The 25650-nt window shown below is 36.1% G+C and overlaps 1 protein-coding gene across 4 annotated transcripts in view; it reads right to left on the reverse strand.

Annotated features, from left to right (window-relative positions):
* Window positions 1–25650, reverse strand: part of LTBP1 (latent transforming growth factor beta binding protein 1) — a 467907-nt gene that overhangs the window by 122663 nt on the left and 319594 nt on the right. For 2 of the 4 annotated variants that reach the window (XM_020972349.2, XM_020972348.2), the window contains 6 exons: window positions 25164–25186; window positions 21038–21131; window positions 20332–20430; window positions 7028–7153; window positions 5144–5269; window positions 2699–2821 (listed from right to left, as the gene is read on the reverse strand). In XM_020972349.2, coding sequence (XP_020828008.1) covers window positions 2699–2821; window positions 5144–5269; window positions 7028–7153; window positions 20332–20430; window positions 21038–21131; window positions 25164–25186 — 591 coding nt within the window. The remainder of the gene's footprint in view (window positions 1–2698; window positions 2822–5143; window positions 5270–7027; window positions 7154–20331; window positions 20431–21037; window positions 21132–25163; window positions 25187–25650) is intronic. The other 2 variants (XM_020972347.2, XM_020972350.2) reach the window with 1 other exon arrangement.

The following is a 25650-nucleotide window of genomic DNA, read 5'->3' on the forward strand; positions in this document are numbered from 1 at the left end:
ACCATACAAATATTTCTCCATCTATCTCTCCCAATTTTGAGAAGCATATAACTTCTGGTATTTCTCTGTATTTCTCCCAAACCAGGGCAAAAGAGTAATTCAACTTCATGTCCTTTTGTGAAAAGGAAAATAATTTAGTTTTCTCCTTTCCAAAGAAACTACAATAATTTTTTTGAAAAAAATCCCACAGAAGGCTGTTGGCTAAAGGGTAAATTTCTCTTGTCATAAATGGTTCTAGATCTGGAGGGCACTAGAATAAATCACTTATCATTACTCTCCTTTGAGTGGCTAATTAGCTCACCAGTAGGTTACCTTTATAAAAACATCACTTTCTAAACCATTTCAGAATAAGCCTTGGGAAATCACTTATCAGCTTCCGTTTTCAAACCCCCAAGTTTATTTTTTTTAAGTTTAGGGACAGTTACAATAGCTTATTTTTTAAAAAGAGTGAACTTTTCTATGAGATTCCAAAGTTTTCACATTGCTAAGAAATTTCATATGCCACAGAAATTTACTTTGAACTCTTAAAAGTTGTCTCTCCATTAAAAACAACAATAATAATTATAATCATAATACACATTTATATGGTGCTTTGTGGTTTACAAAAGTTTCTCTAGAAGAGAGAGTCACTGGCACTCAAAAGGTACTGACAACCACTGGTTTCATGTTAGGGTTTTTTGTTTTTGTTTTTGTTTTTAAATTCTGGTTGCCTGCAATACCTGATTTTCCTCCAAGGGTAATAATACATGTATTAGAAAAGGAAAGAATTCAGATACTCCTGTGCCGTGGGTGAGTATATGAGGAAATCTGACATCTCAATTTCCTTGACATCTCTACTCATAGATTGACCATTTCAGTGCTCCAGCATGAAGAGAGCTGGGCAACCTAACTCTGGAAGGGAGCCATAGTTGGAAGTTTCTTCAGCTTTAAATAAGCAAACTATAATAAATGGGTTTTTTTTCCAACTCTACTATTCTGTGACTGAGTGAGGCAAAAGTAATAACAAAATGTGAAATCTCCAGTGATGATCCAAAAGAAATAGAATACAGTGAAACCTCAATTAACAAAATTCTCAGGGGGGGGGGAGGGGAAGCCCCTTCAAAGACCAGGGCAGTTTTTAAGCATAGGCACATAAAACTTCCTAAAGCACACAAAGTCAAGATTAATTATAGTCACAGTCATATAATAAAACTAACCCAGTGAATCATTTCTATTTGTTCTCCCAATCCAGTCAAAACAGAACCAGGTCTAGTTAAAGTTTGAAAGTCCTCAAAGTTTGTCTTCTTTATTCCAGCTCCCCTTGATGGGGGCGGGGCCCAAGCAAAGATCTTTGCCCTTTGTCCCAAAGGGAATCTGACTCACAGGCCCCAGACCCTCATCTCCCTTTGAAAGCCTTAGGCTCCCTTTTGTCTATAGGCCCCAGAAAGGCCTTCCTTATAGACTTCCTTTATCTCCTTTTGAAAGTCCTAGCCCCACCTTGATTTTGTGCAGATGCCTTTCAAACTTCTGCCTTCCGGTTCCCTCCATTATCTATTCCCATTGTCTATTCAATCTCTCTGACCTCCCCAATTAGAATTGTTACCTACACCCTTTGCCCAGCCCCCTTCTCTGATCACCCAAAGTTTCTTTAAAGATCCACCTTGGCCCTCATTCAGAGGCTGAGAATCTCAGGCCCACAAGGCTGAGAACCTCTCATGCCTGCTCATCCTTACGGGTGTCACCTGGCCTATATGTTTTACCACTAATAAACTTTTCCTCTGGCTGAAGAAGATTTGAGTTGAATTCATTCAGCAGGGCCTGGTACCGCGATCTTGGGGTCCCAGCACCCCAAAACCCCTAGACCTCTTCACCCTTTCTGTTGCTTTTTACCTTTTGGTGGAGAATCTCTTCCCCACTTAAAAGACCCAATATCTACACACCACCACCCCAAGACAAAAAGGAAGTATCAGATATCAGTCATTTACTATTGTTTATTGATTGAGTGCTTCCACTTAAATGTGGATTCCTTTTAATTGAATGTCAAATCATTTTGATTTATTTTATCTTTAAGTAGAATAAAACACCTTGTTCCCTACAAAAGTAATTTCAAAAAAACAGATATCAAGTCAGTAGATTTTGTGTGGGATAGAGACCCTGAAATCACAATAAGTGAGTCACAAAGGTGAATTAAATTTAGTCCTTTAGTGTGTTTGGAATGAGAAAGACAACAAAGGATTAAGAAAGGCTGGTCTAGAATTTCTAGCTCCCAAGAGGTCCCTCTATCTTTAGTAGGTAGGATATGAACTAGGCCTTTCATTGGAGTTACTGAAGAGACAGCTTAGGGACTAAGAAAAAAACAACCTAGATTCTGAGTCAGAGGTAACCTAATCTTACCTGTGTTACTTACTAGAGGTGTGACTTTGGCTAGTTCACTTACCTTCTCTCAATTTCAGTTAGCACATCTATAAACTAAGGGGTTTAGATTATATGGCCTCCAAGGTCAGCTTCCAGCTCTAAATCTATGATTGTTATGTTCACTAACCCTTCAGCTAGCTCTAAATCTTACTGATAATAGAATATCTGACAAAGAAAAAGGTGGTAAAGTTTAACTCTCTGCAAGAAAAGAAGAAATTTGGTAATTCTTATCCAATATTTCAAGCCATTTCTGACTCTTTGTTCTCCAACTGAACATGGGAAACATTCAGAATTGTGAACGCACCTTCACACTGGCCTCTTCTGTTCATTCGGTACCCGTTGTCACAGTATTCACATTTAAAAGCACCCATAGTATTTATACAGTGCCCATCCCCACATGTCTCTGGTCTCAGACATTCATCAACATCTAAAGGAAACAAAAAATGTTTAATGTTTTTTCCCCTCATTTACCAAATAAAATTTAATCACACCCCCTCCCCTTCTCCATGAGAGGCAGTGTGGCAGATAACTGGTCTTAGAGAAACTAACTCAAACATTTCCCAGATGTCTGACCCTGGGCAAGTCACTTAACCTCTGTACCTGGGTCTGTTCACCTGTAAAAAGAAGGGGTTGGCCTAAAAGCCTCAAAAATTCTTCAACAGGGCTAAATCTATGTTCCTGTGACTACAGAGCTAATTTTGTCTGACCATTTTCTGTGTATAGGCTTATAGATTCAGAGTTGGAAGGCATCCTCAGTGCTCTAGGCCAACCTTCTCATTTTACTGATGGTAAGATTGAAGCCTAGAAGGCTAAATGACTTGCCCAGGACCATACAAGTAGCATGTTTCACAACTGGAATCTGGAATCAGGTTTTCTGTCTCCAAAGCCAGCATTCTTTGCACTCTATAAAGGTTTCACTGATTACTTGCTGCCTTTTTCCTTCTAAATATCTGCATATCTATCTCCTGGCATCTTTCTTTGTGTGTTATGAAGCCCTTGTTCTATTATGAATCAACTCTCCAACATCCTCCATCTTTTTCTACCTGCCTGAGGGCACATCTGCCCCTTTGAATCTTTTCCAAATGGAGAGAGTAACTTGTCTCACTTTCTCTGGTTGGGGCAAATAAATAAGGTCAGCATACTCCTTGCTCTTAACTGCAGGTAGTAATCAGATCACTCTTCTCTTACAACTGTTCAACAACTTCTCCTCTAAGTCCACACAGTTCACTATCATATATTGCCCCTCACCAGCTATTTACTGACCTTACTACTCCCATGTACTCTTCAATGGGATAACAACCACCCCCTTGTTGTTCCTCCAAAAAGATACTCTATCTCCAGGATCTAGGCATTTTTACTGACTATCCCCCACGAATGGAATACTCTCATTCCTCTGCTCCCTCTCATGGCCACTCTGGCTTCCTTAAAATATAAGCTAAAATGCCAGCTTCTACAAGAATCCTCCCCTGATCCTACTTAACAGTAGTGCTTTCCTTCTGCTGCTATCTCAAATTTATCGTGTCTGTGTCTGTGTGTGTGTGTGTGTGTGTGTGTGTGTGTGTGTGTGTGTGTGTGTAAATTACTTCCAGGTTGTTTCCCCCATTAGACTATGAGCTCTTTGATAATAAGGACTGTCTTTTGTCTTTGTGCTTAATAAATATTTATTGACTGACTCCATGACACCATAACCTTTCTCAATAACTTCAACCCCGAGCTTATAGTATTCCTATCTAATGGTTGTTCTAAATCTTTTCCATCTCCTCAGGCCTCCAGCTCTCAGCAGACGATCCCATCTCCCTCTTCACATAAATTATTCAATAAAAGGTTCTCTCCAATTCAATATTTCTCAGTATTTGTTCCCACTATGCATTTATTCCCATCTTCCAAGGAAGGGATGGCTTTTTTGCTTTCTGATACTAAGTACTTGACTTATAATCTTAATTCAATTTCCTTTCATCTCTTTCTAGGATGTTCTCAAAGGAGCACCATGTTATCATGAAAATGACATGGGATTTAGAGTCAGAAGAAATGGGTTAGAACCCAATCTCTACCACTCCCCTCACTGGAACTCAGCATTATCACGTAGCTAATGAAGTAGCTAGTCTAAATTACCTCCAAAGTCCCTTCGGTTCCAAATTCCTAAGATCCTAAATGATTCTTCAGTTCCTAAATGTTGCAGGCAAATTAATCTTTCTCAAGTATAGCCAAACACATATTCTCATGCTAAAATATAGTTCAAGCTACTTTCCGTGAAATCCAACACCTTCAAAATCAGACCCCAAACAATCCTCATAGTTCTAACTCCCGTATATTATTCTCTTTCAAAATGATTTACTAATTTAGTGTAACGAACTACAGTTACCGTGTCTGTAATTTGCTATTACCATTCTCCCTCCACCTGACCAACTGCCATTTGAAACCCTACTTATTCTTCAAGAATCAGGTCAAATGTCTTATCTTTCTTGGCTACCCATAGTACTTTGTACCACTCTGACAAGACTCGCCATATTCTGCTTTCAAGCATGGGGTTTTTTTTATATGTACTTGTTCTCCCTTTTTAGGCTAAAAGCCTCTTGAGGAAAGAGCACCTCCTACTTTGTATGACCCCCATAGTGCTCTACATAAAATTGATACTCAAATATTCATAAAAAGACTAAATTTGGGGTGATCAGGGTAAATGTTGGATAGACAGAAACTGAAAAAAAAATAAAAACCTGGATTTAAATATATTAGAAATGTGAGTAGTTACCTATACAGTCAGTTCCCTCTGGATTAGCCATATAGCCTGCTTGGCAAATACATAAGAAACTGCCTTCAGTATTTTCACATCGTCCCTGGGAGCAGAGATGGTGGATCTGAGTACATTCATCAATGTCTGTTAAAAGCACAAAAGTATTGAAATAAGGAACTTTCTGTTTGTCTTACCCTTGTAAAAAGGACATTTGAAGAGTAACTGAAGAAACTGGCAGTGTTTAGCCTAAAGAAAAGATGCCCCAGGAAGGACAAAACAACTATCTTCTAGAATCTGAAGGGCTGTCCCATGGAAAAGGTATCACCCTTACTTTGTCTGGACCCTAGTGGGTAGAACTGGAGTAGTGGGTAGAAATTGCAGAGGCAAATTTTGCCCTGATTTTAAGTGCAACATCCTAACAAGAAGAGCTCATCCACAAGTGAAATGGACTTCCAGGGTAAATAACTACGTGCTGGGTATACTATAGTGAGTTTCCTTTTAGGATACAGTTTGGATTATATGACTATTTATGTGCCCTCCCCAGGTCAAATTCTATGATACTATAGGGAAGATAACAAAGCATAGCAAAGGAAAAGAACCACTAATTCACGGAGTAACTGAGACTTTAAACATCATAATATAGAATGATTAATGTACCATCTAGATGTGGGACTGTACTGTAAGATCGGTGTCTCTGACATTTTTGCATGCCAACTAACCCATATTACCCTAATTATTCATTTTTCTTTTGGTTAAAAAAAAGAGATGCTGAACCTAGAATAAAAATGAGTAGAAAACTTAAAATTACAAACTTTCAGACACTGGAGCTTTTTGGTTTAACCAAGTTCGCCTGAGGTCACATATTTACACACTCAGACGTGGTTAGGAATGATGGTTAATTCCAATGTGTGCACACACTGGAAATCAGATTCCAGATGCTTAGAAAAATACTTACTTTTTATTTTACTACATTCTTGCATTAGTTTATTCATTTAATGAACATATGTTTGCAAGTAGATCTATCTGGAATTTTTTACCATTATTAGACACACTAAACCTAAAAACCTTCTAGAAAATTATTTCACCCTTGTAACTTTATATTACACACTGCAAGATATTCAGCATTCTTCCATATATAAAATAAACTTATATTTTGTTTTAAGTTTCAACTTCTTTTAGTTTCCTTTGCATTGCAAGAAACACCATTTTTAAGAAATGAAATAAACATTTCCCTAACCAATATAAAAGAATTGTGCTATGTAAAAAAAATGTCAATCAAAAATGCTTCATGTTTGATTATGTTTGACAAACTTGTCTCTTAGGATGCCCATCAATTGGGGAATGGCTGAGCAAGTTGTAGTATATGAATGTAATGGAATACTATTGTGCTATAAGAAATGATGAACAGGCTAACTTCAGAAAAATCTGGAAAGACTTGTATGGTCTGATGCTGAGTGAAGTGAGCAGAACCAAGAGAACGTTGTACACAATAACAGCCATGTTATGCAATGACTAATATCGATAAACCTAACCCTTCTCAGCAATACGAGGATCTAAGACATCCCCAGAGGCCTTGTGATGGAAAATGCCATCCACATCCAAAGAAAGAACTATGGAAGTTGAATCACTATCATTTTTTTTCTCTTCTGTTGAGTTTTGTTTCCTCTTTCTAAAGGTTCCTCCTATTGGTTTTAATTTTTACTTACAACTTCACTAATGTGAAAATACGTTTAATAGGAATATAAATGTATAGCCTACATGAGACTGTGCGCCGTCTTGGGGACGGTGGTGGGAAGGAAGGGGGAGAAAAATTTTAAACTCAAAAGCATATGGAAGTGATTGTTGATAAATCAAAATAAATTAATAAAATTTTAAAAAAAAAGAAAAAAACTTATCTCTTACCAACACATTTTCTTTGCTGTTCACTGAATTTGTATCCTTCATAGCAGATACAAGTATATCTCACGGGCAAATTAATACAATGTCCTGCTCCACAGATATCTGGGTTCACTGTACACTCATTGATTTCTAAAAGAAGAAAAATTAAAACATTAAGAGGAAAAGAAAGTAATGCTGTAGGTCACTGGAAACTATTAATTTGAGTATCACCAACTAGCAAATTCATTTTTTTAAAATTGAATGGTTCACATAATCTTCCTAAAGTACAATGTTAACAATGTCACTACACCCCTCCCACAACCCTTAGTGTTTCTCCATTGGCTACAACATAAAATAAAATAAAATTACTCAGCCTTATATTTAAGGCTTCCTACAATATGGCTCCAACCTAGCTTTCCAGCTGTATTTCACACTACTTCCCACAATATGTTCTATGTTCCAACAAAATAGATTGTCTGAGGTTTCTCAGTCTTAGCTAAAACTTTCCTGACTTCATTAATCTGTACAAGCTGTCCTTTAGGCTTGAAATTCATTGCTCCTCATCTGTTGAAATCCTTTACTTCCTTCCTCTTAATGTCTTTGTTCTTGCTTTTGTGTATTTTATTCCTTACATCTAGAATTCCCTTTCCCTTAGAGTTTCTGCCAATCCTTTCCCCCACTGCCTTCAAAAATTTTCTCCAATCTCCCTTCTTCAGATTAACTCTATATAACTCTCAATCTCTTCATCATCCACAACCTCTTAAAACATGCACAAATACAGAACATGAATCAATAAAACACAATTCCATTGTGGATCCCTTCCCCAGGAATTAAATTTCAGGAATTCCTGGAACATCAGGTATAAAAGTTGAATATACTATGCATTGCATCTCCATTGAATTTACTCATAATCTTTTCATATGTACTTATGTCCTATATTTCGATTTAAAGTTCAGTTCTCAAAGGGCAGGGGATACAGTTTCTGTTTCATTAGTACTTCCTACCACAATGCTCTCAATATAAAAGGCACTTAACAAATGTCATTGAATGTCTTTCTCCCCCCCCCCCATCCAGACCTTTAAGTTCATTGGGAACTTCTTGCATGGAAATTCCCTCCACTAATGTAAACTGGCAACCTGCTTGTAACTTATATTCTTACAGAGTTTCCTGCAAGAATTTCATAATCAAAGTCAGTATATGATTAGAGGCAGGACATGAACCTAGAAGTCTTTCTTTACTCCAAAGCCAGGCCTCTATCCACTACCCCAACCTACCTGTATTCTTATGCAATGCAAAATGCAAGTATGAGTCTTTTAAAAGAATCTAAAGATAGGATCAGAAGATAGAGGCTGTAGTAGTATTCTGAGGACAATTATCATCTAAAGTATTACAGTTTTCTGTGTTCACTGTATTGAAAACATCAGAGTATATTTAAAATCCAGAAAGTAAGTATGCATTAATATCTTGGCTATGAGCTCAATGACTCCACAAATTAAACTGTGACAGAAAAGAGATGGTACAATCCCATGGAACACTTTGATGCAAAGGAAGCTTCCCAGGAGCTGATGACTCACAAAGTACAGTGTTTCCTGTAAGTCAGTACTATAGGTTAACATGAGGTCAGAGAGCAGAGTATTGTTAAAAGCAATTGCGGTTTGTGCAAGGAGGAAAACAGGTGTCTTACTGTCAGTGAAGATGGAAATACATATTCTACAAAAAGAGGAATGTTTTTAAAAACAACAATAAAAATGCCTTAGCAGAAATCAACTCAGGAATTGGCCCATGTTGTAACTGGTGCTGTAACTTCAAACAAACACCATATTCATTTTTATCATTTTATCCTTTCCCTTAAACTGTTATTCTCTTTTGCTGTGTGACTTTCAAACTGCCTGTACAATTAATTTCAGAATTAAGTGGGTTCTAGAAGGAGCCATGCTATACACAAAGACTCAATTTCTTCCTTTGTGTTTTGATTTATATCAGAGGGTTTGGGAATTCTGTGAGATGAAAAATTGAACATTTACAAGATTTTTCTATGAGCTAACAAATTTTATGCCCTTTTTTGTCAGAAAAAAAGAACTTCTAGTAGTTAACAAATTGTCAAAGTTACAAGAAATGAACAACTAAAATAATTTTGACAATACACACGAGTAATTAAAATGTCTATTCTCACAAAATCACAAAACCTGGAAATATATGCCAAAGAAGTAGTGCCATAATTATCTAATGCTTACAAGATGCTTGCAACAAAGATATCCCGATTCTCTCAGAAGGAATTTTTGTTTGGTTGGTTTTTTTACAGCATAAAAGATATTTATTTCTGGATCCTGGGTGATGAATGTTTTCAGTCATAGCAACTCTCAAAAACAAGCTATTAAGTCAAAGAGGAATACGAATTCGCACACGTCTTATCATTTCTATCCTGCACAACATCTCTTATATAGGTTCCCCTTTCACTACTCATATAAGCCATCATCTTGGTCCAGGCTCTAATCACCTTACATCTAGACTATGTAAATAACCTCCTCTTATCTGGACTATTTCAATAGACTTTTTGGTTGACCTCCTCATCTCCAGTTTCTCTGCAATCTAGGCCATCCTCTACTCACCTGCCATTGATCTTCCTTAAAACAAGGTGTGACCACATCGAACAAACACACCCCTACACTCAATAAACTCCAGTGGCTTCATATTGTCTCTAGGGTCAAATATAAAATTATGTTTGGCTTTTAAAGCTTTTCACATTTTGGCCTCTTCCTACCTTTCCAGTCTTCTTTACATTTATCTGCCTCCACTTAGTCTATGATCCAGCAACATTGGTCTTGTGCTGTTTCACAGTTATGACACTCCATCTGCTAACACTATCTTTTCACTGGCTTTTCTGTATCTGAAATGCTCTCTCCCCTCACTTCCACCTCCTGGCTTCCTGCAAAACCCAGCTCAAATTTCATCTTCTTCAATAGGTCTTCCCCAGTCCTAGCAATAATAGTGCTTGCCCCTGAGATTATCTCTTATTTACACTGTTATTTTCTATATACATATTTATTTCCATGTTGTCTCTCCCACCAGAATTTGAGGGCAGGGACAGAGTTATTTGCTTTTTCTTTGTGTCCACTGCACTTAGCACAGGGTTTGGAATACAGTAAACACTTAATAAATGCTTGCTGACTCTGACCCACTGAAGAAATTAGGAGTGACTTTTGTCATTTATTTTGTCACTTACTTATTTTATTCATTAAGAAAGCATTTATTAAGTACTTACATGCTAGGCACTGGGGGGCAGTGAGACAAAAATGAAATGGCCCCTACTGTCAAGGAACTTGTATACTATTTAGAGAGTAAATATGAATTTTTACTAAATTATACTTCCACTACCAAACCAAGAAAAAGATCAGAAAACACTATTTCTCATACCACTCCATCTTCTACAAACAAAAATTCAGGCTTTTCATTCTTTTCACTTTCCATCTCTCCCATCTTTTTCATAATATACTTGACCCATCTTTGCTGAGAGCTTTTTCATAATTACACACTGCAGAATCTTTGTGCTTCCAGAGTATATGTTTTTTTCCTCTCTTTTCCTATCTTTTTTAAAAAAATCTAATAAATTCTTCCCTTGTATCCAAATGTGTTTGCACTATGAGTGTACAAATATAATTTGAACTTCATTTGCAAAGGACGTTTCCTATTCTACAATCCATATTAAATCATTTCCTAAAATGTCAACCCTAGTTTATTCCCCTTTCCTATTAGAAAAGAAGCTTGAAATGAAAGCTATTAGTGAAGAACTCCAACTTTCTTAGTCTTCCCTTTCTTTAATCCCTTCCTTTTAGTCTGAATTTCTAATGTCTCAAACTGGGCCTCTACTAATACCATACTCTGATGCCTCTTGGTGGTTATAAAAGTGGCATGTGGTTCAATTCTTGAAAACGATGTAAGAAAGTGAAAGATGTCAAAGGTCCTGGCTAAATCAGAAAAGCTTTGAGAAATGGTCCAGTCATGAGCTGTATGTTCCTTTTCCTAGGACAAATCTAGCAAAATTTGAAGAGGTTTATGATCAGTTTAGCTTCAGGGTATGAACTTTTTGGCTACCTCTGTTGGTAGAGGGAATATCAATACTGACAAAAAAGAGGACTTTAAATGCTTACTGATCAGCTGGTTGACCTTGGGCAAATCACTTAATTTCTCAAGGGTTCAGTTTCCTGGTATATAATAAATTGAACAGTGGAGGTGGGGAAAAACCAGGTGATTTTCAAGCCCACTTAAACCTTATATATTCTGTGATTTTGTGATGTACATGAAGTTACAATTTGAAAATTCTGGCTGTGATTAAGACAGTACACAAGGCATAGGAGGAAATGTTATAGCAATACTACCAGGATGTTCCTATGAGAAATAAAAGGAGAAATATATTATTACAAAACACATCTAACATCTATATTCTGTTTGTTCAATTTTTGAACACAGAGGCAAGCTTTGCTGTCTTGAGAAGGTGGTAGGGGAGGGAGAAAATTTAGAACTCGAAATCTTATTAAAAATGAATGTTGAAAACTATCATTACATGTAATCAGAAAAAATAAAATACTATTTAAAAAAGAGGCAAGCTTCATCATCTATAACCAAGGGCTAAATCATACCAATTCTACCTATCTTCCCTTGGCAGATTCCACCGTCCCAGATAGATAAAACTGTATAATTCAGACATCTTAGGCTTTCTGTTTATTGTTTCCTAATTAATGGAATACCTAACAATGAAGTGAACTTATTTCTCTGCTAAGTCCTCATATCAGGTCTTTCTCCTCTACTTTTTGTAATGTAAAACTTAACAACATCATCCTAGCTATCAGAGCAAACTTTTTTTACCTTCACACACAAATATCTTCACTAAAGGGAAAAATAGGAGGGTAGCCATTTTATGTGACTATTACAATGGGGAAAAAGGTACACTCATCAGAGGTGTTCACTGTATAAAGAATCACAACAATTTCATTCTCTTCATGTCAATGGCCATATCCCATTGTATTCTCTCAAGTGACTTCAGAATTCTGGATAGAGGCCATGACCAAAAGCCAATGGAAAATCAAATGCTCCATTCATCCAGCCAACAAACACAATAAGGCCAATAATGATTCTAAGCCTGCATTATTTTTATTATGTCTTCTAAAATTAAATAAAATTATTTGGACAAAACATGAAAATTAATGTTTTGTTCTTTGCACATTTGTTCTTGTTATGTGAGTACAAAAAAAAATCTTTAAACCTAGAGATATAAATGAAGCTTAGCATACTACCCCCCAAAAAGAATTTCCATTAGCATAGTTTATGGAGTTTATGGAGGCTCAGTGATACCAGCAAACATTTCAGGGACAAACATTTTCCAAAGACTGTGGCCAGTTCTAACTCTTCAAAGAATTTGATGAGCAAACAGTTTTGAAAATACTCAGGCCATCTTATGTACAAAGAGTTCCACACAGGAAATCATATGAGGCCAAGAGACAATCTGGGAAGAGTAAGAGGAAGGCATCAAATACACATCCAGAGAAACGCTTACTCTAACACACTGGCACCCCAAGTGAACAAAAATTGCTCTATAACAAACGAAACAGATGTTTTTAACTTTGCTAAAGGCTTACTTTTCAAATCTTTCCTCTCCAAGTCTTTCCTTGGTCTATTAGGATGCAATCACAAATCAAATATTTATTTACTTTAACAGTTTGTTTTCATTTGGACATGGCTTGCCAATAAAGGTGTAAGCCACCAAGTTACCTATTATGGTGGGAAAATAAACATACTTGTTTCTTGTAGATATTCTACTCTTTTATAATTAATGAACTTTAAAATATAATTACACTTGAAATTAATTATCCCAACACTGTTACCACAAACTCTCACCAATAAGCATGAGGAAATTATTTCTTTTTCTATGCATTCCATGTAAATTAGGTTAAGAGAAAGGATCCCTTCTTGCTCTGTTTAGGGAGGACTAATCTTTCACTGCCCTTTACATTCAAGGGACAATTAGGAAAATTAATAGGCATCCCTCAACACTTGTGGGTTTCACATTCATGGTTTTGGTTATTCATGGGATAGCCATCCATAATTAAATGGGAATTTTTGGAGATTTGCAGTGTATTACAGAAAATCACAAATGATACATGTATATAAAGAAAACTAAAAGAAAATTGAAGTCATAAATGTATAAATACTATACAATTAATCTATTTTATCATTTACTACCGTAAGTATAAGTATAGAAATTTATTATAAATAGTTTTTGTTAAATGTCTCAGTGCACTAAAGAACTATGGGCTACTTCCTCTCTAAGAACACCTCTTTGTCTCGAAATGGGGCCTAAAGTTATTCCCAGTTTTTTTTATATCTGCAGCAATCCTGTGCCCTAACCCCATGTATGTCAAAGAACAATTATATTTAAATTTGTATGATGTCATCCTAGAAAGCTCTTCTGGAGGAGAGACATAGATCAATCGATCTAAGTCAAACTATAATTGTTGCAAAAAGCTATTTTAGCTACACCACGGATTCTTCACAGTGTTGTCAGTTAGAAAAAGTATCTAATTTACCAAGAAACAAAAATATGTCAGCCAATAAATATTTATTAAGTGCCTACAGTGTTCCAGGCATTGTGCTAAGTGCTGGGGAGACAAAGACTCATAATATAATGAAGCTTACCTGCAAACGACTATGTATGAACAACGATATAGAGAATGAATTATTGTTGCTGTTCGTTCCTTTCAGTTGTTTCTGACACTTCATGACCCAATTTGGGTTTTTCTTGGCAAAAATACTGGAGTGGTTTGCCATTTCCATCTCCAGCTCATCTTACAGATGAGGAAACTGAGGCAAACAAGGTTAAGTGACTTGCCCACGTCACACAGCTTAGTAATGGCTGGATTTGAACTCAGCTCTTCTTAACTCCAGGCCTGGCACTTTATCTACTATGCCACCTAGCAGCTCATAGAATAAACATGAAATAATAAATAGAGGGAAGGCACTAGAATTAAGAGTACTGGGAAAGGCTTCCTGTAGAAGACAGAATTTTAGCTGGAACTTGAAGGAGGCCAGAGAAACCAGGTGAGCAGCTAGATGACAAAGTGGATAAAGTGCTGAAGTCAGGAAGATTCATCTTTGTGAGTTCAAATCTAGTCTCAGACATTTACTAGCTGTGTGACCTTGGGCAAGTCACTTAACCCTGTTTGCCTTAGTTTCTTCACCTGTAAAATATGCTGGAGAAGAAAATGGCAAATGACTCCAGTATCATTGCCAAGAAAACCCTACAAACAGTCACAAAAGTCAAAAACAAATGAATCAACTGAACAACCAAGGAAGCCAGAAGAGAGAGAGATGAGGAGGGAGAGCATTCCATGCATAAGGGACAGTCAGTGAACATTTTCAGAGTTGGGAAATTGAGTGTTGTAGTGTCTCATTCCATTATCAGAAAGAAACCCAATGTCATTGGAGGGAGGGAGGAAGAAAAGGAGGGGGAAAGAGATTGACAGAGAAGACAGAGAGAGACAGATAGACAGAGAGAACAGAGAGAGAGAGAGAGAGAGAGAGAGAGAGAGAGAGAGAGAGAGAGAGAGATGCATTAGAGTGTAATAAGAAAGGAAAACATTGATGAATGTCTTCATTCATGTTCAGATGGAGGGGGTTAAGGGAACAATGGAAGAGGACTACTTTATGGGGAGCTTTGAAATACCAGAGGGCTTTATATTTGATCCTGGAGGTAGGGAACCACTGGAGTTTATGGAATAGGGAGCAACACCATCAGACATGAGCTTTAGGAAAATCACTTTGACACATGTCTATTTATATTGTCCCATTTGCTGAATGTTCCAAAAAGCTTATTTTACTATAGGAAATTGGGACACAGACAAATATTACATTAAGGGAAAAGAAAAACCTTGAAAAAATTAAACTTTTTTTCAAAATCAACAATTTTTAAGTTTCCTAGGGAGGAAGTATTCATGCCAAAGAGTCTTTCCCAAGCTCTGATTTAGCTATCTTCTAGAAAAGTTCATTTCCTTTCTAAAAGTTGTTCTGTACCATGAAGGAAACTAAAGACCTGCAGTATTTTCAATGAGTATCTGCATTTCAATAATAACTAAACAGAATTTGGCTAGTCAAACTCTGCACACGGCTACTGAGTGAAATTATCAGCATCCAACAGCTGCTTCCTGCCTTGCCCATTGTTAAACAGCACAAAAGTTAAAGGTTATTTCTGTAATGGCAATCTGGTATGTACTATATAGAAAACTGTTACAGGATAAAGTTGTTTCCTTACTGCCGAGTTGTCATTTTTGAAAAGAGTCACTGAAAGTGTATCATATTGTCTCTCCTTGCTATTTCAGCAGAAGTTAATTCTTTGGAGAATCATAACTGTGTTTTATATGTCTTTGTACCTTCACTGGGGCACAAAATGGGTCTTCAAACAATAGATACATTATCATAATTTAATGAATTAATGACTATGTAGTATTCCAGAAAAGATGGAGGGAGAATTGAGAAATCAGTATAATAATAATGGTTCATATTTATATGGTATTTTAAGGTTTGGAGAGCACTTTATATATACACACCATCTCCTCTGAGCCTCACAGGAACCCTGGTTGGTAGAAGCTATTATTCTCACTTTTCCAATGAAGAAGCTAAGCTCAGACAGCTTACGTGCTTTGCTTAGGGGCACAGAGCTAGTCCCATAGCTGAGACAGGATTAAGAACCCAGGTTTTCCTAAATCCAAGTCTAGCATTCTTTTCACTATGCAGCTCTGCCACTCAATCCTCCACTTCCTACCCACAAAAAACAAAACCCTACAATCATTGGTTTATGTCACTATTCCAAACATTAATAACTGACATCTATATAAAAATATAAGGTTTGCAAAGAGCTTTACAAATATTAATCTTATTTAAGTCTAATCATAACCTGGTGAGATAAATGTTATTTATTGCCAAATTTTATGGATGAAAAAACTGAGAATCAATAAGATCAATCAATCAATCAATAAGTATCAAATCAAATACTGGTTATAGACCAGGTGCTGTGCTAGGCATTAGGGATACAAATATAAAAAAGTTTCTACCCTCAAAGAACTTATATTTCAATAAACGAATACAGCTCTGAGTGGTGGCCAAGAAAGGTAATGTTGCTCCCTAGGCTGACAGGGAATGTGAGTGAATCCATAAGAGGCTAGACTGTCAAGTCTTTTCTAATTCTATCTGATGATTGTTCCCATAGCAAAGTAAGACATGGAAGAGGAATGGGACTCTCAGAAGATTTATGAACAAAGTTATTTCTGTAATGGCATCTAACACGGAATCTTTTATGATCTTAACATAAAGATGGGAGATATTTTTTCAGAGGAGAGTTCACAAGACTGTCTTTGGTATCTCAGGATCAAATGTTTGTCTGTAAATCAACAGCAATTGTATTGCTTGCTTTCTCAATGGGTGAGGTAGGGACGGGAGGAAAAGAATTTGGAATTCAAAATTTTTCTTAAATGAATATAAAAAATAAAGTAAAAACCCAATAAATACAAGACATATTCCATATGTCTCACTTAAATGTATGACAAGGAAGATGTGATCTGTAACAAAACTCTAGCAAAGTCTGCCTTGTTCTCTGCTCATGTTTTCATCAAGAATATCCTGAAGATGTGCTTAAATCATTCTCATATTTATTGAGGCCAGAAAGTAGGCATTTCATTTAACCTTCTTAGTGGCCTTCTTTGGTAATAATGCTTCCTTTGAAATATCTTGATAATTGGCCACTGATTTAGCCAGGATTTCTTTATATCCAAAAGAGCAATATATATATTTTAGGAGAGTTTCATGTATAATTAAAAAAAATCACTGCCTGCTTCTTCTGTTTTGTGTTTTAAATAATAATAATAGTAATAATAATAATAATGATAACTAACATTAATGTAGTATTTACTATGTGCCAGGCACTGTGTTAAGTGCTTTACAATTGTTATCCTATAATATTGCACATAGTAACAGCAACATTGTGGAATAACCAACTTCGATAGACAGCTTTTCTCAGCAACACAATGATATAAGATAGTTCGAAAAGACTCATGCTGGAAAGTGCTATCTACATTCAGAGAAACTATGGAGTCTGAATGCAGACTGAAGCATACTGTTTCCTTTTTTAAAATTCTTGGTTTTTTCCTTTCTCATGGTTTTCCCCTTTTGTTCTGATTCTTCTTTCACAACATGACTAAAATATGTTTAATATGATTGTACACGTATAACCTATATCAGATTTTTTGCCATCTCGGGGAAGGGGAGGGAGAAAAAACTTTGGAACTCAAAATCTTACAAAAGCGAATGTTGAAAACTATCTTTACCTGTAATTGGAAAAAAAATACTATTGATTGAAAAAAACAACTATCTCATACATACATATATATTATTTCCACTTATTATCTAAAGATCAGAGAAAATAATATGGATAACTTTGATTGCATAAAATTAAAAAGTTCTTGCACAAATCTAATGCAGCTAAGTTTAGAAGGGAAACAGCTAACTGAAGGGGAAAAAAACAATTTTGTAGCAAGTTTCTCTAATAAAGATCTCATTTCCAAACTATATAAGGAACCAATTGAAATTTTTAGGAATTATGCTGCTTTACTTTGAGAATCCTAGAGTAAACTAAAAATTAATTCAAATATTTTCATCAAATTTCTCTGACAAGAGTTTGGTATCCAAGATATACAAGCAATTAACAAATACACACACACACACACACACACACACACACATATATACACACATATACATACACACACACACACACACATATATATATGTATGTGTGTAAAAACCAAAATCCATTTCCCAAGAGATGAGTGGTCAAAGGTTACAGACAGTTCCCAAAAGAAAATTTGTGAAGTATTAAAAAAAACCACATCAAAAAATGATCTAAATCACTAATAAAAAGAAAAATGTATATCAAAACACCCTGCAAATTTGCCAAGATAACAAAAATTGTGACAGTCAATGCTGGAGGGGTCATGGGAATATAGGCATATTGGTGCATTGTTAGTGGAGCTACGAACTGGTATGACCATTTTAGAAAGCGATTTACAATCATGCATGTAAAGTGAATAAAATATCCATACCCTTTGACCTAGAGTTTCCATTACCAGGCTCATATCCCCAAAAAAGCCATTGATAAGAAGGAAGTCCCCATATAACAAAACATTTATAATACCACTTTTTGTAATAGCAAAAATATTGTAAAAAAGGAGATTCCTATCAACTAGGGAATGGCTAAACAAATTGTAGTACATGAATGAAATAGAATATTACTGTGCTATAACAAATGCTAAATGTGATTAATACAGAAAAGCATGAAAAGATTTACATGAATTGATACTAAGTGAAGCAAGAAGAACCAAAAAAATACACACCACACAATGACTACAACAGTATAAGTGGAAAGAACCATACCCACAAAAAATCAGAAATGAATATTGTGAAATTATAATGAATTCAAAGACTAAAAAAAATTATAAATACTCAAAAGGAAGAGATATGAGAGTATGTATCCAACCCAAATCTTTATGGAAATGAAAGTCCAGAGGCGATGCATACTACATATGTTTTCAGATTTCTCAATGTATTGATAAACTGTGATATCCTCTTTTTAAAAAAATAATATTTGTTATATATGAAGGTTCACAGAGATGGCTCTCTGGAAGAAGGAAAAAGAGGAGGAATACTGAGGAAAACGTATTGTTGTTGATTCGTTTTTCAGTAATGCCCAACTCTTTATGACCCCACTTAAGGTTTTCTTGGCAAAAATACTGAAGTGGCTTGCCATTTCCTTCTCCAGCTCATTTTACAGATGAGGAAATTGAAGCAAACAGGGTTAAGTGACTTGCCCAGGGTCACAAAGCTAGTAAAGTGTCTGAGGTCACATTTGAACTCAAGACTCATCTTCCTTCCACTGTGCCACCTAACTGTCCCACTAGAGGAAACTACGGTGATGTAAACTGTTCTGCTTCTGCTCATTCCACTCTGTATCAGTTCATGCAAGTCTTAGAAGTCCATTAGATTGCAAGTTCTTTGAGGGCAGGAACTGTCTTTTGCTTCTTTTTGTATCCCCAGAGTGTAGCACAGTGCCTGGCATACAACACACTAAGTATTTAATAAACGTTTATTGATTGATATTAATTGAAGTCTTCCCAGACTTCTCTGAAACTGATAGTTGCCAGGCACTGTGTTAAATGCTGTAGATACAAAAAAGAGGCAAAAGACAGTCCCTGCCCTCAAGGTACTTACAATCTAATGGGCTGTTAAGATCTCTGATCAATGAAACAAACAACCAAGACTGAGGGGGATCACTGATGAACAAAATCACCTTCTGATAACAAAGTGATGAATTAAATATGTAGAAATGAGATACACATTTTTGGACATGGCAAATGTGGGTATTCATTTTACTGGGTTATGCATATTTGTTACAAGGATTTTGTTTTTCTTTTTTTTCCTTCCAATAGAGGAAGAGGTGGGAAGGAGAGAAAATGAATATTAGCTAAGTTAATTCTTTCTAAAAGTTTCATATTTATGAATTCTTTGTTTTTAAGCTTTCATGAGATTTGTCATATTGTGACAATGAAATATGGAAATCTCTGAATATTATATTTTATGTATTTCTTTGTAGCATTTTAAACTTTTATCTTATTAATATAAATATGGAACTGCTTGGAATATATAAATTAAAATATAATTATGTTATTTAAAATCCCTGTTACCATGTGTTTCTCCACTGATATCTGTTAACTCTTCAATATTTTAAATATGCAATAAAACCTGACCAAACATATGAAATACACTTGGTGGTATTCCCTCTGTTCCCTCTTATCTCCCTTCTGCAGAGGTCATTAACCCATAAGTCCATTGGAATTCTACCCACGATATTGGATCTTCCATGCAATGATCATTCTCTTCAGAGGTTTTTTAAAGAATGTTTTATTTGTCTCATGTAATCATTTTTATTATGATTCAGGTAAGATTCTTGTTGAGGATTTCTGACAATATCTTAGAATAAATTGCTAAGTAATTAATGCAAATGTAAGTGATAATCGGAAGTTCTAACTTTCCTAGAATTTCAGAAACCCATATTTTAACGTTAACTATGATCACTACCATATCCTCCTCTTTGCTAGATTTTGTTGTTACCCTAATATTCTGAGTTATCAGGAAACTCTCTTCGCTGTGATCACCCATTAATTACTTAGATGCTACATTAGTCATAGTACTTTCACTAGACACAGACCATATCATATATTGCACCATACCTGTTACTTGAGTGGGTGCAATCACTTGGCTGGCACTTGATGTAGAAGCTTCAGGAGCAACTTCAACAGGCACAGGAGGTGATGTTTTTTCAATCACTACTATAGGACAAGGGAGAAATGGATAAAAAGGAAAACACATTATGTATGTGAAAAGCCCATTTCAAAAGACACAGAGACTGTAAAAGCAATTTCATAATAGACAACAGTAATTCAAAGGTCAATGAACTGCAAGGAGTTTTGAAGAGGCACCTCACTGGAAACCTGTAAAGAACAGCAAATGCTAGCAGTTGTCTATGAGACTAATTTAAGACAGTGCAATGAAATAAAAGTAATTCACTTCTGGGCCCACACAAAATGAACATTAATTGGGTAGTGGTCCCCTTATTCCATGAATATGAGGACCTCTTCACTATGCAAAAATTTCATGGATCTTCACATGATAGTGGCAATACTTTACCTACTTACTGAGGTTAAAGGAAAATTTTAAAACATAAGTATTGTTTTATTTCATACCATGTTCATTTTACACACAATAAACAGTCTTAAGTTATAATCTAATTTTTCCACATCCACTTAGAACTGATTACTGTATGAATCCAAAATTAATTACCAATCTCTGAAAAGAAACATGAAATTTATTATTACCATCTTTGACTCAGAATAGATTAACACATTTTTTCCTATTATATCAATCAAAATGGACTACCTGGATACTGTGGATGTAGATTAATGGTTGAAATGCCAGGAGACAGCTGGGGTTGACCAGGTTCAAGTTTGGTTTTCTCTTGGTCAACGAATTCCTAGATGTTAAAAAAAAAAGGATAAAAGTGAAAAACCACTGTTTAATTTCTTTGTATTATGGGTCTTATGCAATTAATTGTTTTCTTAGTAAAACTCGGGAAAGAAACATGAAGCTTTTATATTGTGTCAGGGGGAAATGTGAATTACTTCACTTTATTTTAAAACACATTATATAAAATATTTTTTTAAAAAAATAATTAGTACCAACCTTAGCATACAAAGGCTACATGTTCATGGTATAGAATTGCTATGGTAAAGGCTTTAAGCTGTTTTTCCAGTACTGGTAAATGATTTGTGTTAATCCATCCACACTCTCTCACTCTGACACCCTGATGACCAACACACATTTTCAAGACAGCTGGCTCACTTTGCCCAGTCCCACACAGGGAATGAACTCATTACCTAGGCCTCCTTCATGTATTACTCTAACCAATGGAGAAAACCAGCCAAAGATAATAGATTAAACATCAGATATGACAAATTTGTTACAACAGATCATCTGGTAAAGTAAAATACTTAATGTCAGTCACAGAATATGTACAAAGAAAGAAGTCATATTGCAACTTCCCATATACACCAACCTTTCTTTTGAACATATCACACTCCTAATTCACAGAACAGTGACTGTCAATGTAACTGAGAAAAAGTCAGTATCTGCTTAAGCTGTGTAAGGAAGGATTCATTTGCTACATTGTGGTTGTTTTTTTCTGCAGTCCTTAGCTTCTTTGACTTTTCTGAAGTATCTGGCACTAGTGACCATCCTCTCCTATAGACTCTTTAGTCCCATAGTTTCTGCTTTAGTCTCCTGGTTTTTTCTCCCTACCTCTACAATTGCTCCCCTGTCTCCTTGGCCGACTTGTCTTCCTCATCTGCTCCAATAACGCTGGCATTCCTCAAGGCTCTTCCCACGAGCCTCTTCTTTTCTTTCTCTATATCTTTATCCTTGGAGAGTTTAATCACAATCCTTGACATCTCTAATTGAGAAAGCTACTTATCCTTCATGACCTAGCTCAAAGGTCACTTCCTTCATGACGTCCTCCACAATTCCCCTACCTACAAGTCACTCCCTCATAATTTATTCTCATAACATTTTATACTTCTTTGTGTACCTGCCAGGTTCTAGTTTGTACTATACATCTGTTTATGTGTCTCATCTCGCACTATCCTCTACTTGATGTAAACTCTCTGAAAGAAGGGATCATATCTTATTTATTTTCTTACTTCCCCCAGAAACATATGACCCTGCATATGTCTCTTTCATTATTAGGTGCTGTAGAGTTGTATTTAGCTTATTGAGGGTCAGAAGACATCAATAAACAATAGCAACTTCCACTTGTGAGGTCTTTTACTTCATTTCTCTGGCCCTCCATTTCCTCTTCCAAAACGAGAGGGCTGCACTGATAACCTGATCCTAAAAGCCCCTGAGTTCTAACTATGCTCTAAATGTTTTCTCAACTACTAGCATACAAATTCCAAGAGGAAAGAAGGTAACTCCAAAATCTTTTGTATCCGCCTCAGTGATTTACATACTATATATTGTATGGATGAAGCAAAATAAGTTGATTTTATTACCTTATTCTCATGACTTGCAACTAAAGGTATAAAATAAGTCATCAAGTAAATGTCTGATTGGATAGGAAATGGGCTAATTATGACAGAGGGATGGCTCCAGTGCTGCACTGATACATATGGAATGTTAAAAGATCGAGGGGAAGGTATCCAAGGGACCGTAGAAATCCTCTATACAGGCTTCGTGGGAGAACAAGGACAAAAAGCACACTTATTGTGGTGGATGGAACACTGAGCTTGAAGCCAGAAAGAATAGAGCTTGAACCTCACCTATGTCTTACTAGATGGATTATCTTAGGCACATCACCCCATGTCTCTCAGCCTTTGTATCTCCAGCTGTACAATGAATAGGTTGGACTGCATGACCTCTGAGGTCCCTTACAGCTCTAACCATAGGATGGGTAGTACAGTGGAAAGTATCCTAGATTTGGAGAGGATCTGGATTTGATTCCCAGTTATATGACCCTGGGCAAGTTAGTGAAAATCTCAGGACCTCAGTGTCTCATCATAAAAAAAGGGGGATAGACTAGAACACCTCATGGGTCCCTTCCAGCTCTGAATCTAGTCTATATTTGACCTAATGTAAGACTAGCCATAGAGTCTAGTCCGTACAAGTTTTGTATATCTTCATGTTACAGATAAAGAAACAAAGCATAAGTACAGCAAGATGGTGCAGGTGATAGAGCACCAGGCCTGGAGTCAGGAAAACCTGACTTCAGATATGACCTCAGCTACTTCCTAGCTGGGCAAATCACTTAACCTCTGCCTTAGTTTCCTCATCTGTAAACTGAACTTAGTACTAGAACCTACCTCCAAAGGAAGTTGTGAAAATAAAATAATATTTGTAAATATTTGCTTAGGACACTGCCTGGAAGCGTTGAATAAATGCTTGCTCACTTCCTCATCTTCCTCTAAACTAACTGCCTAAAGGCACTCAAAGAATCAGCAGTATTCCTAAGAATAAAATGAAAGTCCCTGGATTTCTTACTGGCTATGTTTACCACTCACATTTATTTGTCAGCACTTTCTCTCCAATCAGCTGCCAAATCTTCCTGTTTCTTCTTGTACAACATCCCTTCCATCCAACTCTAGCCCACTGCCAGAGTGACCCTTATCACCTCTCACCTAGATTAATCTAATAGTCTATACACTCCTTGGCAAAGTAATTTTCTTTAAGCACAGATCTGACTATATCACTTCCCTTACTCAACACCAAATCCAGTGAATTCCTATTGGCTCTAGGATAAAACATAAACTCTTCAGTTTAGCTCTTAAAGTCCTCTACAAACTGGCCTCAGTCTATCTTCCTAGCCTCATTAGATATTATTTTCCCTCTCACACTAAGATCCAATCAATCTGGCTTCCTCTCCATTTCTTCCTCAGAATATTCCATCTCCCTTCTCTGTGTCTTTGCACTGGCTGTGCTATCTGCAATACATGCCCTCCCTCGAAGAACCTCTTCCCCATGAAGTCTTTCCTGATTCCCCAACCTGCTAATGCTCTCCCTCACAAATTGCTTCACATTTAACTGCCTTACATATGTTTATTTATTCACTTTGCTTCTATGCTGCATGCATTTTTACGTGGTTGTTATTTTTTCCCATTACAATGCTGCTCATTATGAGAAGCAACTCTTTCATTCTTTGTATCTATATCCCCAGTGTGTGGCACACACTCGGTGCTTAATAAGTTCTTGTTGATTAACTGACACAAGATAACATTCTAATTTTATGCTACCAACTAAAGTTTGACAGAAATTTCTCTGAAATATTTTCTAGTTCTGTTTCTTCTGGACAACTTCTGCCCTTGTTCTAATGCCAATTAGATTTAATTTCAATTGTATTTTGAAAACTATTTATAGATCTGTATGTATAAAGATAGTAGATAGAGAACTCAACTTGGAGTCAGAAAGACCTGAGTTCAAAGATTCTACCTCAGACACTTACTAGTTGTATGACCCTGAGTAAGTCACTTAACCTCTCTGTCTCAGTTTTTTCATCTGTAAAATGGAATAAGATAGCTTACCTCACAAAGTTATTGTGAGTAGCAAATGAGATCATATATAGATATAAAATGCTTTGTAAATTTTAAAGCACTATGTTAATAAGTTTATTATTTTTATCATACACAGAAGTATCACAGAAATATGCTTGTGCATTTATGTGTTTATATACACACATATGCACATGTACACACATACGCATGAGCAAATGTCTATCAGGATTCTTACAAATGCATTCCACGCCTGGCTCTTTCATATGGATTTGGGCTCTTCCTATCTAGTGACTTAGTTACCTTCTTCTTCCTTCATTCTGTCTCCTTTATATGTGAGTTCACAATCCTTTATACATGGGCAAAATAAGCATGGTTCTCTATGTTGAAAGAGTCTACAAATATATCTAATATAACAATCCTCTCTACTAGATAAACTAAATGAAAAGTATAAGGAATGAATAGATTACCTTCTCAGGTGCTGCAGTTGCCACTAAAATCAGAAAAGAAAGAAAATTTAGAATTTAAAACAATGAATAGTACATATTCCAGTCTTACAAATTTTTACCAGCAAGACCCCAATATTCTAATGCAGTAGGACTACAAATATAATTTTTCCACTGGGAGCAGATATCACTCTAAGATACCACTTTTCAGAGACAGAATAAACTCTTACATTAATTCCATGTTGTCTTTCTAATATTTGTATTCCCATACTTACATGGTGCCTAGAACACAGTAGGTACTTCATAAATGCTCACTCACTGGTTGGTTGGTATAGAGAGAACTAGGGCAATAGCAAACTTTGGACACAGAATGTTTTAGTGGAAAGAGTATCAAGTTCAATCAAGAAAACAGGGGTTCGAATTCCAGCCCCAACATTAACTAGTCATGTAACCCTGGCCAACTCATGTTATTTTTCAAGGTCTCCGTGTTATGACCTTTAAAAAAAACAAG

This window comes from Phascolarctos cinereus, unplaced genomic scaffold (assembly GCF_003287225.1).
Source record: "Phascolarctos cinereus isolate Bilbo 61053 unplaced genomic scaffold, phaCin_HiC Scaffold_2;HRSCAF=192, whole genome shotgun sequence".
Classification (NCBI taxonomy): domain Eukaryota; kingdom Metazoa; phylum Chordata; class Mammalia; order Diprotodontia; family Phascolarctidae; genus Phascolarctos; species Phascolarctos cinereus.